This window comes from Wasmannia auropunctata, unplaced genomic scaffold (assembly GCF_000956235.1).
Source record: "Wasmannia auropunctata unplaced genomic scaffold, wasmannia.A_1.0 LD336092.1, whole genome shotgun sequence".
Taxonomy (NCBI): domain Eukaryota; kingdom Metazoa; phylum Arthropoda; class Insecta; order Hymenoptera; family Formicidae; genus Wasmannia; species Wasmannia auropunctata.
In genome coordinates this window covers 1,433,519-1,450,908 of record NW_012026798.1, presented here as the reverse complement: position 1 = coordinate 1,450,908, position 17,390 = coordinate 1,433,519, and the positions used below count along the sequence as shown (strand labels likewise).

General features: G+C 37.2%; 5 protein-coding genes across 9 annotated transcripts; 3 read left to right on the top strand and 2 right to left on the bottom strand.

The window, feature by feature from the left end:
• The first annotated feature begins 21 nt into the window (after positions 1–21).
• On the top strand, positions 22–1,322 carry LOC105462909 (probable pterin-4-alpha-carbinolamine dehydratase). Its single transcript, XM_011709823.1, has 3 exons — positions 22–440; positions 789–908; positions 984–1,322. The coding sequence occupies exons 1-3, from the start codon at positions 327–329 to the stop codon at positions 1,164–1,166; spliced, it is 417 nt and encodes a 138-aa protein (XP_011708125.1). The 5' UTR covers positions 22–326; the 3' UTR covers positions 1,167–1,322.
• Positions 1,323–1,433: 111 nt separating this feature from the next.
• Positions 1,434–3,342, bottom strand: LOC105462904 (putative succinate dehydrogenase [ubiquinone] cytochrome b small subunit, mitochondrial). Its single transcript, XM_011709814.1, has 4 exons — positions 3,044–3,342; positions 2,519–2,661; positions 2,195–2,385; positions 1,434–1,749 (listed from the first exon to the last, which is right to left on the bottom strand). Exons 1-4 carry the CDS (start codon positions 3,096–3,098, stop codon positions 1,548–1,550), a joined length of 591 nt encoding a protein of 196 aa, XP_011708116.1. The 5' UTR covers positions 3,099–3,342; the 3' UTR covers positions 1,434–1,547.
• Positions 3,343–3,486: 144 nt separating this feature from the next.
• On the top strand, positions 3,487–10,087 carry LOC105462905 (little elongation complex subunit 2-like). Of its 3 annotated transcripts, none has more exons than XM_011709816.1 (9): positions 3,487–3,671; positions 4,526–4,949; positions 5,107–5,352; positions 5,445–5,872; positions 5,979–6,321; positions 6,393–6,540; positions 6,724–6,952; positions 7,046–7,248; positions 8,753–10,087. In XM_011709816.1, the coding sequence occupies exons 1-9, from the start codon at positions 3,646–3,648 to the stop codon at positions 8,812–8,814; spliced, it is 2,109 nt and encodes a 702-aa protein (XP_011708118.1). In that variant the 5' UTR covers positions 3,487–3,645; the 3' UTR covers positions 8,815–10,087. The 3 variants fall into 3 exon arrangements, with proteins under 3 accessions (XP_011708118.1, XP_011708117.1, XP_011708119.1); XM_011709815.1 differs by having other exon boundaries at positions 5,964–6,321; XM_011709817.1 differs by lacking the exon at positions 8,753–10,087 and adding an exon at positions 7,802–7,878 and having other exon boundaries at positions 5,964–6,321.
• LOC105462907 (annexin B9) lies at positions 9,706–15,412 on the bottom strand. 3 transcript variants are annotated; one of them, XM_011709819.1, is made up of 7 exons: positions 15,278–15,412; positions 13,509–13,616; positions 12,356–12,737; positions 12,114–12,266; positions 11,567–11,740; positions 10,254–10,435; positions 9,706–10,159 (listed from the first exon to the last, which is right to left on the bottom strand). In XM_011709819.1, the coding sequence occupies exons 2-7, from the start codon at positions 13,536–13,538 to the stop codon at positions 10,106–10,108; spliced, it is 975 nt and encodes a 324-aa protein (XP_011708121.1). In that variant the 5' UTR covers positions 13,539–13,616; positions 15,278–15,412; the 3' UTR covers positions 9,706–10,105. The 3 variants fall into 3 exon arrangements, with proteins under 3 accessions (XP_011708121.1, XP_011708120.1, XP_011708123.1); XM_011709818.1 differs by lacking the exon at positions 15,278–15,412 and adding an exon at positions 14,675–14,810; XM_011709821.1 differs by lacking the exon at positions 15,278–15,412 and adding an exon at positions 13,987–14,163.
• A 3-nt stretch (positions 15,413–15,415) lies between these two features.
• Positions 15,416–17,363, top strand: LOC105462908 (kaptin-like). Its single transcript, XM_011709822.1, has 7 exons — positions 15,416–15,642; positions 15,747–16,009; positions 16,120–16,286; positions 16,359–16,531; positions 16,600–16,678; positions 16,740–17,031; positions 17,121–17,363. Exons 1-7 carry the CDS (start codon positions 15,438–15,440, stop codon positions 17,193–17,195), a joined length of 1,254 nt encoding a protein of 417 aa, XP_011708124.1. The 5' UTR covers positions 15,416–15,437; the 3' UTR covers positions 17,196–17,363.
• Positions 17,364–17,390: the final 27 nt, after the last annotated feature.

The window sequence follows — 17,390 nt, the reverse complement described above, 5'->3', positions numbered from 1 at the left end:
TCTTTAAAAATATCTTTAAAAAATAATATTCGAGAAATTATTTCTTTGTTTTCCGAAATTATCCATATAAGCATTTATATTTCTATCAAGTATGTCTATCAATATTTGTCCTTGAACTTAATACAGAGCTTGATACGGCAGGACCTAAACGAAACAAGAGGTTAGGGAATCGTTTAGAAATTGGCTCGTCTTTCCCATCTCGATCCGAAAAAAAAAAAAAACGAGTTTATCGTGTCCGCTGCACGATTGCGATATCGCGATACGGCGAGTAATCCAGTTTCTTGCATAAACTTATACATAAAGAATAAGCCTTCAACACAATTATCATGATAGCTGTATTGACCAGGCGAGCGAGTGGAGGGGATCACGTTCGAAAGTATATATCGCGCATTCTGGACCGCAGAGATTTATCCGCCGCTGTCACGAAAAAGGCCAAGATGGTAAGTTCCCTTCGTCGGTTTCGCCGGCGAGTTCGCGGATCGTTCGGGCCAAGAGGAATTTCGAGTACAATTAAAGATCGTGCAAATCCACTCGGGCGAGTCCTTCGCGGTGAAAGTGACGCGGTGACGGCCAGCCACTTGTTACACAAGTCCTGTCGCACTTGCATACGTTACATTCTATAGCGATATTAATGAAGATAACGATAAAATATTGTATAGAGGCACGACCATATGTTGCAAATATCAAACAAAGAGATATCAGTCGAATTAACAATTTGATTATAATTACTTAATACGAAAGAATAAATTGTGATAAGATTGATGGAAATCTGTCTTGATCCTTATCAGAGCAAACTGACTCCGGAAGAAAGAGAGCAGAAGTTGGCCCCGTTGCTGTCGTCGGGATGGACCGTCCAGGCGAAAAGGGACGCGATCTACAAGGAGTTTGCGTTCACAAACTTCAATGAGGTGCGTCTCGCACGAGTACCTGTTGCAATCGTTGTGGCTCGTCCAGTTTATCTGACGATACGTTTCAATTTCCAGGCCTTTGGATTTATGACGAGGGTAGCTTTGCAGGCCGAGAAAATGGACCACCATCCCGAGTGGTTTAACGTTTACAATAAAGTAAATATCACCCTGTCGTCCCACGACGTGAACGGACTGTCGCAGAGGGATGTGAAACTGGCGACCTTCATGGACAAGGTCGCTGCCGCTACTGGCAATTAAAGCCCATCCGACTCACCTGTTGATCCTTCGGAGCTCTATTTGTTATGCATTTATTGCGTGTAATGACAATAATGGAAAAAAATATTGTTTGTTATTATTGATTATTTGTAGCGTAAATATCGATGGCATCAATTATAGCTTTCTGTTTTTAGCTCACATGTATACCGTAAATTACAATCCTTCCTAAGGTGTTCCCTACATTCAGCTGTCATTCAACTTGGCAAGTCGCTTACGAAAAATTAGGTAGCGTAAGGAGGAAAGCGATGCTTCGTTGCGAATAAGTAAATAATTTATTCCGGAATAATTTATATAAACTACCATCTTAAAAAGTTATTCATACGTTAAACAAGAAAACAATGATTTCTGCTGCAGTAATACTGTTTAACTGGCTTTCTGTCTGTCTTTACCTATTGCCCAGCCATTTTTAATGACCTTCGTAAGGCCAGGGCCGTTATAGATTAGCACGAGCAGACCGGCGAGAGTCGCGGCGGAGACTAGATTCAGCATTAAGAACGCCAGTTTTGGGATCAGTGGCCCCACCACGATGGGCCGTGCGTAATCAAGAATGACAGCTTCCAAGCCCCTGTGTAATAAAATTATTCTTCTAAATATATTTTCTATAAAAAAGATTTGCAAAGAATTGAACCAAAGAAAAGTCTATATCGCTGCATAGAAAGTGACACAGGATAGAAATTAGTATTTTTGAGATAATAAAAGGAAAAAATCAACAACAGAGAAAGAGAAAGATTAAGCTAAATCAGTTGATCTATTTACCATAACTATTTATAGAGCTAAAGAAATAAATATCCTTGTAGAATAGAAAAAATGGATTTAAATTTATAAAATATTTCCTGTACGCACAAGGTAAAGGAAATTAATGTTCAATTTTCCTTTAAAAAAGTTTCTATTTTACGGACTTTACTTTTAATTTCGTTTCGTCATCTCAAAAATACAATTTTTTTTTACTTGTGTTACTGTTCAATCAACACAGCAATGTACGTGTTAAATTATCAAAGAAAGTCAATTACCAATGCATGTGCATGACAACGACAGCTGCCAGTAGTATATCGATAAATTTATTTTCTAACAGCAAGGCGGTGGGTATTAGCGACAGGAAGGATGCGGACACTATTCTCTCTATCACCCACAAACGTACGTGATCGCCATGAGCGCTCGCCGCACGAGTCTGGGTCATGCTGACTGTCGATTGTGCAGACAACTGAAAGGGATACGACAAAATAAAGTACATGTTTGGTAAACAGATATACCTATAAAGAAATAGATATACTATTTCTATTTGTCTCAGAAAATAGATAATAGAAGTTGGAGTAAAGGCTAGTAGAACTGCCAACCTTGGATAGAATACTGCATTTTGGATAATTGCTCGCATTAGAAATCACAGAGCGATTCAGATTCGCGAGACTCGACGTGGATTTGGGGAACTGCGTTGGATTACAGCTTCGCACGAGTAAACCACCGGGCTTCACCAGCGTCTCTGCAAAAGACAAAATCGTCAATTGTCATAATTTCGCTTTCACGTCTATTCAATGATTAATAAAATGTCGATATAAAAATGTGTTAATACAAAACACGTAAAATTAATAGTACAAAAATAAAAAATAACACAACAATAAAATATAATAATAAAATAAGTAAAATAATAAAAATAATAAAATATAATATAATAATAATAAGTAAAATATCGAATCATGTAGGAAACTTTATTAGACACTCAAAGAAATCCAACTGAAAATCGCACGTCCTTCGTTGAAAGATTATGTAAACGCACTTTGAGGTTATATACGAGAAATTCGGCTCAGCTCGCGAAACGAAACAAGTAAATACTCGAAACCGGCGGAAACTTGCGCGAGACTTACCGAGCTGTCGAATCTTGCGAAAAACATTAATATTAGCCACTCTTCCGAAATTCATTTTGAGGGTAATCGTTCCAGCCGCGTTTGACGTAACGCTCACCGACCTTGTGAGACAAGAGATAAGCGCACCGGCGATTTTAAACCATCAATTTTCAATGGAAGCAGCTCGTACGATTTGGCCAATTAAAATAAACAGCGATTTTTGCAGAGAAAAATGTATTATTTATTTATCCAGCTGACAGATAAGTTTTGACGCTGCAGGTGCAGCTTTACGTGCACCTTCCTACACTTTTGAGCGTTCTGTTCTGTTTTTTACGCAAAGAGGTTATGTTTTACGTGCTCACCACAGTCGGAGATGGTCGGAGAGTGCGTGCGAAGAAACGAGGAGCGGTTGACGGAAACATGAAGCACAAAATAACAAACTATCTACTTATATAGCCTAAATTCAGCGTGAAATGTGGTGATATGTTTCGTGGACTGGTGCAATCGGTCGATCGTTCGAAAATCGACATCGTGACAAACGGAGAGCAAAACACGCGTTTTGAAACATGAGCTTGTTATTGTAAAAAAAAAAAATAACAGTATTAAAACAACGTCGTTTGAACATGGAACGATTCCGGAGCATCGACTGGTACGTGAACGATTTCATGAAATCATTTCAAGGAGCGCGTATATCTGTATAAATCGGAATCAACAATGATTTTGCATTTTCTATTTACGATTCGTACGATTCGTAATTCTCTTTCGTAGTGTAATTCTCTTTCATGATTATCGAACGATCGCGATGTAGCACACGTGCGTCATGCACCTGTTCCTACCGTTTAACCTGATCCCGGCAGTTTGCAATTTGTCGAAAGATTTATATTAAAGTCTTTGTTTACATTTAGGGTAACTGTCCCTGTTAGTGTGCTTTTATATTTAAATAAGTCATAAAAATAAATTAAAGTATTAACTTAATAAAAAAAAAATACTTTGTCTATTTATTTGTACCAGTTTATTTTTATGACTTATTTAAATGTAAAAATACACTAAGAGGAACAGGTACTAATAGGGACAGTTACCCTAAATTAAATTCTTCTTAATATTTTTAATTTATTTTAATTTATACTTTATTTGCGAGGGGTAAACCGCTGAGGGCATTGCGGTGTACAGATTCGAGGCATTGCTACAGGCATTACTGGACATTTTTTGAGCATTGCTGCAGAGCAATGTTCTGTTACGTTTTGAATAATTGACAATTTTTTATTTTGATGTCAAACATATTTGCAACACATAATAAAGTATATGAATATTAAATAAATTACGCAAAATAATAAAATTGCGCTCCCACGATCTTATCCTTGGGGCATTACGGTTGATCAGAAATTGGGCATTACCTCGGGCATTAATAGACATTGATTTTGATTAGCGGTTTACCCCTCGTTTATTTGTGTATGATATAAACTTTTTTTATTTATGTATATTATTATTGTCACATCGTCATAGGTATCCTGCGTTGGAGGATCTGATAGACAATGTATTCATCAGGGACGAGAGAATGGAGCGCGAGAGCGCGATGTGCAGAATTTTGACCGACACCTTCACAGATCCGTTTGAGAATATCGAAAGCGAGTACGATGATGCCAATGTGGAATTGATGAAGAAATATCTCCTCGAGGACGGCGTGGATTTATACAAGAAAGAAAGAGAGGAGGCTCAAAAGGCTGAGGAGCAAAAGGATGAGAATAATTCTTCTGTGTTAGAAAGATCTTACGTACCTGGCATAAGAAGATTATCGACTTACTTTCCCAGAAGGTCTCATTTGGACAAGGCTGAGCAAGCTATGTGCCTTCGCGTTTTATTGAGATTAGCCGATACAGAAAAGAAGAAATTGACCGACGAGGAGAAGAAAGAGTTGCAGCAATATATGGTGAATAGAGATAATCGTTGTTGAGCACTTTAAATTTATATTTGTCCAGGATTCAATATTCTTTATTTGTACTAATTGAGAAATAAAACGAAGAACAATTTAAATTTAATTTTACTTTTATTTTGCGAACAGCTTGATAAACTTCTGATTCTTCCAGGCATTGAAAGAAAAAATATCCGAAGAACAGAAAGAATTTCTAGAATTTGTGAAGAGTGTGTGGAACGATTCCGTGTGGCACGTCAAATGTTTTGCATTTATGAATTCAAAATGGAAGATGAAGAGGCAGAAGATGGCAAAGTTACCGAGAAATTATGTTGAATCTCTAACTATACCACTTTCCGTACAGGACGTTAATTTTGAGATGAAGGACATTATAGTGGGATTCGTATCTTGCTTACGAGAGGCAAGTTATCAATTTTTTCCGGTCAATATTTATCCGACGTATTCAGTTTGCGAAATATATGTGTACATTCAATTATTTTATTACTTTTCCAGGGATCCTTCTCGAATGTGGTATTGCCAAAACTCGATTGCCGCTGTAGGTTGAACATGGAACCTGACGCATTGCGCGACAGATTCCCCGCGTACCTCGCACCTGACAAAGTGACGCAACATTTCAGATTACCCGTAAGCGAGGATACGTATTGCGAGAGTCTCGCAGTGGAAACTGGCGCGGACTTTGTTATCTCGTCCAGTGGCCTCAAGTGTCTACTGAACAACGTAGATCCGGAACATTCGTCAGGCTCGTGGCTCGTACCAGTGGTAGTGAGATCACATCGTGGAAAAAATATTATTTACGTTGATAAAAAGCTACCATCTGTCATTGCCACTATACCACAAAAGAATACCTGGGTGTATAAATACATCCTTAGATACTATTTCGTTGGGACGAATGATGAAAGCGACGAGGAACCGTCGGAAGAGTGAGTATGAAACATAAATCATAAAGAGAGAGCGTAATACTGCATAAAAAGCGAATTTTTGTTATGTATACATATCATGAATATATTTTAGGACAAAACGTTTTAGACAAACGAAAGAGGACAAACCTGAGAAGGCTGCATACCATTCAGATTCGGATAACGACAGCAATTCTAACGATTACCTTAAAGTCTATGAAGAAGATTTATATGCATCGAATACAGATGCAGGGAAATCAGATAATCTAGCAAGTGGCAAAACTGATTCTAAAATAGATGATGAATTAGGTGAATTAGATGATCTAGCAAGTGGCGAAACTAATTTAAAAACAAACGAGCAGCAAAATGTGTCGTATAATCTTTTCATGATAGGACCAGTTAATTTTGAACAAACAATACATGGCGTGAAGAAATATAAGATATTGGTTCGTACAAAAACAGATGGCATCGAGGTAAGAATATTTCTCATGTATAACATATACCGTTCTTATATTGATAATCAGAATTATGAAATTTTCGTCAGATGTTATCAAACAACAAATCGCAGCCTTTAATGTTGGCGCCAAAGCTGGAGCATCAGCTAGAATATGGAGCTGAAGCTATAACGTTAGAAGAAGGCATGCATCAGTGGGCGTCATTAAAATTTAGACCAAACACATCGTTAGCTAGAGGTATTATTTTATAATTATATATATTATGTGTAGGTGTATGTATTAGTTCATTGTGTTCTCGAAATGGATCATAATCTCACGCTACAATCTTTCATTCAAAACTTGTCGACTAATCCACCGATCTTACACGGAATCGCTCGCATGATCATATTTTATATATAAATATTTTTTGTATCACTACAGTCAGAATAGAAGCTTCTACTGGAGAAATAATACAAATAGAAAGGCATACAGAAATGTCGTTGAGCAATGAGATAAAACGACTTTATAATGTCAAGGTAGAAAATTCTCTAAGTATTTTGCATAATATAATCGACGGATTATCATCCTTGACTCCTGGCCAATATATTATGCAACACATCCCTCAGAGTGGGCCATTTGCTTACGTCTATAAACATACAACCAATGATAGGTAATGAATGCAACTCCTTAATCTGTTAACCAAAAAATTATATATATATATATATACACTACACAGAAGTACATGTTTGAAAATACTTTTCAGGAAAACTACCTTTGATTTAAACTCGGTTTATTGTAGCAACAAGTTTCATACAGTACCTAAAACGCCATGGCCACGCATAGACAATATGTTGATAACACCATCGCTCAGGTGTTTTCAGAGAATGCCTGCCATGTTTTTTCCGATTTTACGTCAGAAACCCGTATATATTAAACCTACCAGAGGACGAAAGAAAAATAATCAAGGTTAATAATTATTTTAATATTTTAGGCTTTCAAACACATCAATTGATATAAAGAAATCAATTGATAAAAATCATAGCAAATTGAAATACAGTAGAACCAATGTATTATCCGAGTAATATTATAGCCGATTTTACTATTTTAAATTATGTTGAAGTGATCAATTGTATTTAATACACTTTGTTAATTTCTATTTCTTGTTGAAAAAAATGTTTCATAATATCTTATATTTTTAAAATTAGAATAAGAATTCATATGAATGTTCTATATTTGAAGGACGATGAATAAAATAAAATAAATTACAAATTTAAATATAGCAGCAAGTAAGGATATATGTGTTACATCTGAAAGTGTTACCAAAAATATAAAAATTGTGTAGATATTTTATAACGTCCGATTATCTGTTTAAAATTTAAACATATTTCTCTTATTTATTTAAAAGTTATTTAAATCTGTTTACTCATTTAAAAGTTATTTACCTAGAACTGAGGCGAAAATATGATCATTGTGCAGAAGCCATTATGAGCCAAATTATTAATTGTTTCATTTTTTACAGTTGGTTTCAGGTCTGCGAATTGGTGACTACAATTTTTTATTAAATTTGATCAATTTTTTATAATTTTTTTTAAGATTGTACTGAAAATTATATCTAAGTCTATATAACGAGCAACAAAAGATTGATATAAAGTAATTATGACTTATTTAATTAATATTAAAAAATTGACGAGACGTTTTGACTTTATTTAGTCTTAAGCCGTGAGTAAAAAAAAAATTATCGATAAAACATAATAGAAATGTAATGAGATATATTAGAACGTAAATTAAAATTATCGAAAGCCAACCCAACTTTTTTTCAGCTACTTTGAACAGCCTCAACATCCTTAAAAAAAGACAAAGTCGGAAAGTTTGAAAAAATTTATCTGTATCATTGTTATCACAAATCTGTTGAAAGAAATTGCGTAAAGTCAAAACGTCAGGAATTTAATGGAAAATTTATCATAAGACAATGCTGTTGGTAGAATGCTAGTAGAAATATAACAAATTTTGTAAAGAAATAACAATAGAAATGAAGCAGCAATACGAAATATTATGTTTTTGGCAACAAAAACAAAATACTATGTTTAACAAATATTATAATTTCTGCTGGAATTTACCTTGAAATGTCAATCTACTGGAAGACCAGTTACCAACTACTAGTTCAGTTTGCTTATTAAGAGCTTTTTCAATTGTACATACACTATCTATATATTTATATTTTATCCATATTTTTGTATATTTTAAAATAAATACATGAAATTCCTAGTATATTATGAAAAGATTTTTTTTTATTTTTTTATCCAATAATTCAATTATCTGAATATTTCTATCTCTCTTATTATTCTATTAGTCTATTCTGTCTCTCGGATAATAAAGGTTCTACTCTATTTTCGTTTCTAGTTTTGTATATGTCTATACAATATACAATATGTTTAAGTAAAATACTGAATCAATCTTCTGTCATTTTTAGTTTCTGCATCTCCTTCCCGTAGAAGTGATCGGTTAAAAAACATGAAAAAAGAGAAAGCATAATTTTCTATAAGTTTAATTCTGGAGAGACTTTTCGAAATGGCTATTTATTTTATAATGGAATCTCCATATTCTTCATTTCTTAATTATTTTTCCTCTTTCGTGCTGCTCTTACTTTTATCACATTTACATTTATGCATGTCAAGATGATATGTGCTCAATTAATTTAAGACTAATGATATTTTTTAAATTCTATATATGCGTGATGAAATGTAAAACGATTAAGAAAAGCAGCATAAAAGGGGAAATTATTAAAAGCAAAGAATATATTTAAGTTCTGTGCAATTGACACACGTACAAAGTATAGCTGTAAGTTTTCGTGATGTTATTTAACGTAAAATACTCATATCACGGTCGTGTCAGAATCAAACACTATCTACATTTGTTTCTTTTCTCAGAGGTCGTATTATTTTTCTAACTGCATGAACAGAACATCACATATTCTATTTTTCACTTGCCTTCTTGTGCCTACTGTTTGCATAGTTACATGACAAATGCGAATGATGAAAGAAAAACACTGAAAAAGTCTTTGATATTAATCTTGATATTGTTTGTATTTTTTTTCTTGAATAGTTTTTCTTGAATATTTAGTTCATAATATGATCAGACATTTGATTTGTTTATTACGTATGCATAATATAGATATTTGATATTCAGTTTTTTGCGTATGCAGACTATGCAGAATTAAGTAAGGGACAAATGAACTTTTTCTTTTAATTTGACAAGCACACATGAGCTATGTACAAATGTTGAAACATTTTAGTTTATTTTACAAACTGTTATGTATCTAAAAGTATACTTAAGTATTTACACAGAGATATATATATATTTTTTTTTATTGACATATATATATATATGAATAAAAGGCATGGAAAGAAATAAATGAACGTTATAGAATATTCTTTTGTTTTTATTTTCATCGATTTCTCAATCTCTCACTCTTTTACACTACGAGATTCTTTATGTAAATCTTTCGATAAAAATAAGAATATATATATATAAAATATAATTTAATTAAATATAATTTGTATACGTGAACAAGATTGGAACGCAGATATTTATCGGAGAAATTTTACTGGCCTACAGTAATATAGTAAAGATTTAAAAAAAATATTACAAAAATAATATATTTCAAAAATGCAGCAAGGTACCGCTCTTTTAATACCTTATTAGTACACTAAGCAATATTAAGCTGGAATCCGTGCAGGCATATACAAAGTTGTTTTTTTTTTTTTTAATGATTACGCATCAATAGGCAAGTGTGCACCTTGGACCTTTAACAGCTTCATCAAAATTATGTGGAAACCAGGGAGAGGAGAGCCTTCTTGTAATCTCCCGAAGTGTCTCCCTGTAACATAAATAAACTCGTTAGTAATTTATTGCATAACAGAACTTAAACGGTAGAACGATTTCCTTGGAAGTATGTAATTTGGAGTACATGCAGCTATCCAGTTCTCCAGTGACTTTCCGAAGCGTTCCTCGAATGCCTTCTTGATATCTCCCAAATCGATTTCACTTCGAGACACAATGATACGGATTAGTGTTCGATCCTTCGTACCTATGCCGTGCATACTGGCGTACAGACGCTCGGCGAAAAATCCAACCTTTGACTTCACGCATTTCACTGTTGGCCAAAAATTAAAGTGATTCGTAACGTATAGATGATTACGTATATTGATTAAACACTAATGAAAAATATATGGAGAAATATATGAGTAAACTGACATGGGAGCATTCTCTTTCCATGCTATAAAACGATACTATTCATACGGCACTCAATCCGGGTCTTATGCAGATTATAACTACATTTGTGTGTAAAGTAACAAATACTTTTGTATGTTACATGTAATAGTTGCCATGCAACACCGTCGGGAAATACGTATGTTATATACAGGGTTCAAATATCAATAGATATCCACACCATTTTCATGCATTTTATGAATCAACTCAAGAAAACGTTTCCCTTTAGCAATTATTATATAACGGAGATATCTTTCTTTTTCTACAATCAAATCAATTTTTCAAAATCAGAAGTATTATTTTGGGGTCAGAAAGAGTCAGAAAATTAGATTATTATATACGAAGAGAAGAGAGGATACAAAAAAATTAAGGGGTATGCCTACACTTAACTAAATGTTGTCGGGTATACGTATACTCGTGTCCGAAAGTGTGTCTAATTCTAGGAATTATCTGGCAATCACAGCAACAATCATATTAATATTTCTACTAAATGGGTAAATAAAAGCTACGTAAAATCTCGCTGCGGTAACTTGCCTCTGCCCTGCGAAAATATCTTTCGATCGTATCGATCGTTGATTTTTTTCGTTTTACGTAAGCTCATAGAAAGCGTAAATGTGGGTTGTCAGGGTGTTCACGGGAAAAGTTCGACTCGTGATATCGTACTATTACATTATCGAGATTATCGATATCCGTCGCATTCGAGGACTAAGAATTTCCTTGTATCGAACTGCTCTATTTCAACCGCTCTTGCTCGTGTTTCACACTGAAACGCACACATTATTCTCGCCTAAGGGACAACGAAATATATATATATATATATCGAGCAAGTTTATCGTACAATCGTATCAACTGATCCTGAAGCACGCGTGTCTGCTTATAACATAAAATATAAGGGCTAGTCACTTTAGTGCGATTAGTAGCTGTAAGTGATTCGTAAATGAGAATGTTAATACGGCATACTCGTGACCGAATAGATATCTAATTAGTGCGCATACAACTTATTTGGAAGCTTTACCTATTCCAAGCAAGCCCTTCTCGACGCTGCCAGAAAACTCCTTCTTTATGGCAACCTCTATGTCGTGCCCTGATATTTTCTCATACTCGATAAACGTTTGTCGCAGCTGCTGATAGCTGCGACTTACCAAGATCGCATTGAACTGAGACTCGTCTGTTCCCCACTGTTTTTCACCTGCATCAAAATCAGAAATGAAACATTGTGCATCATGAAATATACTTAAAACAACAAAACAACTTTTTCAATTAATAGATAACACACGAAGAGAATTTTCTTTTAAAATTTATCCTGAAAGTCATGTTAATCGTGGGACAATATGGTATTTCGGCAAATTTTATGTGATTTTCTGTTTTTTTTTACTGTGCACCAATAAATTTGTTATAGTATATATATATATATATATATATATATATAAAAATAGTAAAAATTACTTAAATTTCGTCAAAAACTATGATGTCCCACGATTAACATGACTTTCAGGATAAATTTTAAAATAAAATTCCGTGTAGAAATTAAAAAAAAAATGTGAAAAAATTTTGCAACGTACCAGCTTCGTATAACGCTTGGGCATCGGCAGTCGCTTGGGCATGATCGATTACCTGATTTTCATCTCTGTTTCCCTGCACCAGGGATACCAGCAGTCTCTTGAAGTGACCCGACGTATCGCCCTTCAGATCGCTCTCAAGCGTTTTACCGTACACTGTTCCGAATAATATATTCCTTAATTAATCGAGATCTAATCATATAAGTGCATATCATATAACAAATTGAGACAATGAAAAATCTTACAATTTTCATAAAACGAGGCGATCGTACGGATGCCGTAGTTGCTGAGAGTGCAGAGAATCTCGACAATTGCCTCCTCATCGGTACCCATACCGCTCACCGCGTCGTGCAGCTCCTTGGCGTAGTAATGCGGCAGTGGGGTCATAAGGGCAACGATGACATCCTCCAGCTTCCCAGTCAGCTCGCTCTTCAAATCGCTGATCAAATCTTTCCCGTACATGGTCTTGAACGCCTCCGCGATCTCCAGTCTCTGTACAATGCCCCTCTTTGTAAGCACGTCGATGATCGCCTTCTCATCCGTGCCGAATCCTTTCATCGCTTTACGCAGGATAGTGGCGTCCGCGTTTGCATCGAACGGCTCGGCGGGATACACAGTTGGAGTGCACTGAAACACAATAGGATCAGATTACGAACAATCAAATTAAGCGAGATCCTCGATAGAATTAACTGAGTTGAACAAATCTGTGCAATTCGACTTTAATTAAACTCTGATCAATTCAACGGCGAGATAGCTTAAATAAGCAAAATATATTTATCTGTATACTTCATTACCCATTATCTAATCTTTTCCCTCCATATACGTTAAACAAAAAGAGTGATAATTTTCTCCAAAACACTAATAAGTCGTTTGATAAGTTAATCGTCAATCAACAAAATTGGAGTCTGGCTAATAAGGTAATTTTTTTGCGTGCTTATATTTGTGGAAAAATTTGTATGTTTATAATTATATTATTAAGTCACAATAATATATTGTTTACAAACAGAATTATGTGTTTATAAAGAGAAATATCGCATTTTGAAGCCATAATTCCAATTCGGATATCAACGTTCAGAGAACCAGCATAAAAGAGATACTCAAAAGAGACGATGAAACCGACCTCCACGGTTGAATTGATAGTCATTTATTTTTTCCAGAGATCTTTTTTTACGCAAGACTCTCATAATCGGCGATTCACAACAACGAGGAAGATTCTGCTTGACTTTCGCGCGCGATTAGTCATACTTCGGCGGAACGTGAATCGACTTGGAAACTAGGCTGGCGTTAAAAATACGGATGATCGACGCTCCGGAAATAGATCGACTGTTAATTATCACGGCAAAACCAACGACGATCTCGCCGCTCGGCAATTTCAGCGGGCCGATTCACGTCGCATACCTTGAACGGATAATATTGCTGCTGCGACATCTTGACCTTCGTTCTCTCTCGTGACAATTGGCGGAAAATACCACGGGGCTACCTGCGGTGACTGGCGGTGGTTTATACCTGGTAGAAACAGAACAGGCGATGAACGTGAGCGAATGCGTCATCGGCACTTAACGCCGACTCGGCGGACTCGACAACCGTCGCGAGCTGTCGTCTTTTTGACATTTCACGCGAGTCGATGGCATGTGATCGCAAGTCACAGCTGACGAATTTTTAATCTAATCGTTCGCAAGCAGCCGATGCCGCATTGCGGTCGAAAATGTTCATTTCTACCGACATATATACAGACAGATTAACTTTAATCCCGGTTTAAGTAATTGGTCCTTATCCTCTTCTAGCTCTAGGAATTAGAAAAAGATGAGGAGCAAATCAAACTACAAAGAGCAAATTAATCTACAATGCCACGATGGTAGAAATGAAATGTCCTTACGTCCGCTGTCGGCGCGGCGACGTTAAGGACGGCTCCGACCTCCGCGAACTCCGCGATTACCTTGATCGCGCGGTGATCAATTTACTAACATCTACTCCTTTAACTTCTGAGAATTAGAAAAAGATAAAGAGCAAATTGAATCGAGATTAAAGTCAATATATAGTGAAAACGGATTCAAGTACTATTTCCACTGCGCTATATATTTCTTCTGTTAAAATATATAGGACATTACTTCTCGTTATTTAACACAAATTATACAGCTAGAAGCTATATATATATATATATATATGTTTTAAGCCGGAATAAGACTTCTAATTGGAGACAGAAGATTGCGAATTAGTTATTAGATTATTGATTGGGATTCAATTGAAATAAAACGGAAGAGTTAAAATTAAAATATTATTCGACTCGAATTTATTTTTATTTTTATCTCCAAATAATTCGCAATCCTCAATCGCGTAGCGTCTGTTCTGCCGGTTGAATCGACGAAGTTAATCGCAGTTCAATCGGAGTTCTCCTCAGAATTTAGACATGTATGTACTTTCGCGGCGTGCCTACGGCGATCCCGTCATCGCGACCGGCGCGGGTCTGAGCGACAGGGATGCGAGGAGAAAACGAGCTGGATATGGATGTTTATCGAGTATAGGTGCGAGACAGGAACGAGCCGGGGGGACGTGTACGCACTCACCTCCTCGATCTCCTTTACCGGTGTCTCCTCCGTCGGTGGGAAAAAAAAACTCGGACGCGCAGAGAGACAGACACACACTAGCCGATCCGAGCCGTGCGAGCGCACTGAGCGTGTACTACTGAGTCGCCGCGACGGGGGCACACCCACTTTCACGTATCGCGTCATCGTCCACGGACGGCGCGGCTCCCTCAAGGCAACCGCGATTACGAAAGCGATTGCGAAACTCCGGTCCCCGGTGTCCTCCCCCCTCCCCCTCCCGCGGACCCCGCGCACGCAATTACGTTGCCGAATAAGAAGAAGGCATGCATGTGTTGACTTCTCTGTTTCTCTCTATCTGTCTATCTATCTATCTATCTCTACTTTCCCAGCTGCGTCGCGATGCGCAAATGTACTCGGAACGGGATTCCTCGGGTCGGCGATGAGGTTATGAGGGGATTGCGATCGAAATTGACGGAAATTGAAATTGCGAGGAATTGACGCGGGATCGACGCCTGGACCGACGATTTGAAAGCGAGCCTCTCTCTCTCTCGATGCGATAGTTCGATTATGATAAATATAACCTCAACTCGGTATGTTGAGTTGGCGGACAGGTTGGAGGTTTACCTTATCAGTCGCCGCCCGATAACGAGTTTCCAAAAAATGAGCTGGCGATAGAAGTTTGTTTATCTCCTCTCCCTGTTCCTCTCTATGGACGTCCGGCTGGGAAATCGCACTCCGCTACTTGGCTCACTCTAACTCCGGTCCACCTGACGGAACGGCTACGATGACGAGCAATCTTATAGACGCACACTGGTTTCCCCTGGCGTCGCAGGGTAACATTTACTCCATGACGAAGCTGTGCTCGACTAGCAGTCCCAACAAATTGCTAGTGGCGTCCCTGAAGAGGAAGATATACTCCTGCGAGTACCATCAGACGCCGGAATTCCTGAGGCCCATGGTGAAGGAGTTGCTGTTCACGTATATTCCCAGTGTGTAAACTATTGTATTCAAGGACAGGCGTCTTCCCGCGCGAGTTCTCTAATCAGTACAGCGTTGTGCACAAATCCATTCTTTTTTTATATATCTGTCTTAGGTGGCGCGGAAATTATTTCCATCGACGCCTACAACAAATCCGACACCGGGGACAGTTTCGTGATAGGTATAACGATCATGAAAACGAGCGCGGACATGATAGAGAGATATCTGAACATATATACGGAGGGTGCGATGGACGGCGAAGGAGATGAGGGTAGCTCGGTCGAAGCCATAGCCCAGAACTGTCTCATGGTGGAGCTGTCGTACACTCCTTACCATCTGTACCATACCGTTCTACCGCAACAGAACTCCACACAGGAGGTATGTCGTAAACTGTCATGACATATAAACCGTCAGCGAGCTACGGTTGCGACTACTATCGCACCCGTCACGATCTCCGTTGCTCCATAGCATAATTTGAAACTTTGCAGGTAGTTTGGCTGATATCCGGAAGCGATTACAGGATTCATATGATAAGGGAGGATAAATCGAGCCACGTTTACAGCGAGTCCCCCATCGAGAAATATTTCCCGGAGCTGCACGACATCCAGGCGATCGCGCTGTGGATCAATATTTATTATTACGACAATTATAAGCGGTTTGTATGTATATTTAAGAGAAAAAAAATTCGTCTTATCCCGATATGATCTTACGCATATGTCAAAATCAGGAGGGTCACCGCCGTCGGCTGTGAGTGCGGTCTAGTCAAGGTCGCCATAGTGAACGTGGCGGATCTGCAAGTTTCTCGAAGCTGGCTGCTGAGATACGACAAGCCTGTACCGAGTGTGATAGTGTTCCCGCATAGAAACACCGTCAGCAAACCGACCTTCGTAGACGCCGATTGTAAATATTTCGATGCATCATTTATACATACAATGCACAACAGTCTAGGATAAAAATCATAATTTCAGCCGAGGATTGCGACCCCAAGGACGACGTTCTGAAATTAAATGCCGTTATCTCGAGTACAAGTAACGCCGTTGTCTTCAAGTAAGTAGTTTATAAATTAATGATTGCCGAAGATGCGAGTGTATCCCGTTCTTTTCGCCAGAGACATCCTGCGGCACGGGATGAAGCAGGACGTGATATTGAGCGGCAGCGAATCGTCGGATTGTATTCTGTGCTGCTGTATAGCCGACATAAATATGGACGGTCAGAACGAGATCTTGCTCGGTACTTACGGTCAGGAGGTCCTGATCTTCGCATTGACAGGCGACACGTGGGAATTGGCCACCAGAAAACTGTTCGACGCTCCCGTGCATTCCATAAGCTACATGGACATAACGAACGATGGAATAAAGGAGCTGATTGTACTCACGCAACGAGGTGTACACATACTACAGGTTTTGTAACACTTTACATACATTTAATTATATATATATTTTTTTTTTTAAACGTGAACGACGTATACATTTTTAATATTTCCATGCAGCATAATATAGCTGACATTCGAGCGAAGTGGAAGGAACGTTGCAAACAATTATTTGACATACTAGCTCAGGAATAACTGTATATTTGTAAAAAAAAAGGTAAAAAATATTCTATATATTTTATATAATATATTTATGTGATATACATTGTACATACCATTTGTAATTTATAACAAAATAACAAATGTAGTATATTCTGTTAAATTAATCGATAGAGAAGAAAATACAAAGATTACTACTCTAAATTTAATTCTTTTCCTCATTATGATATA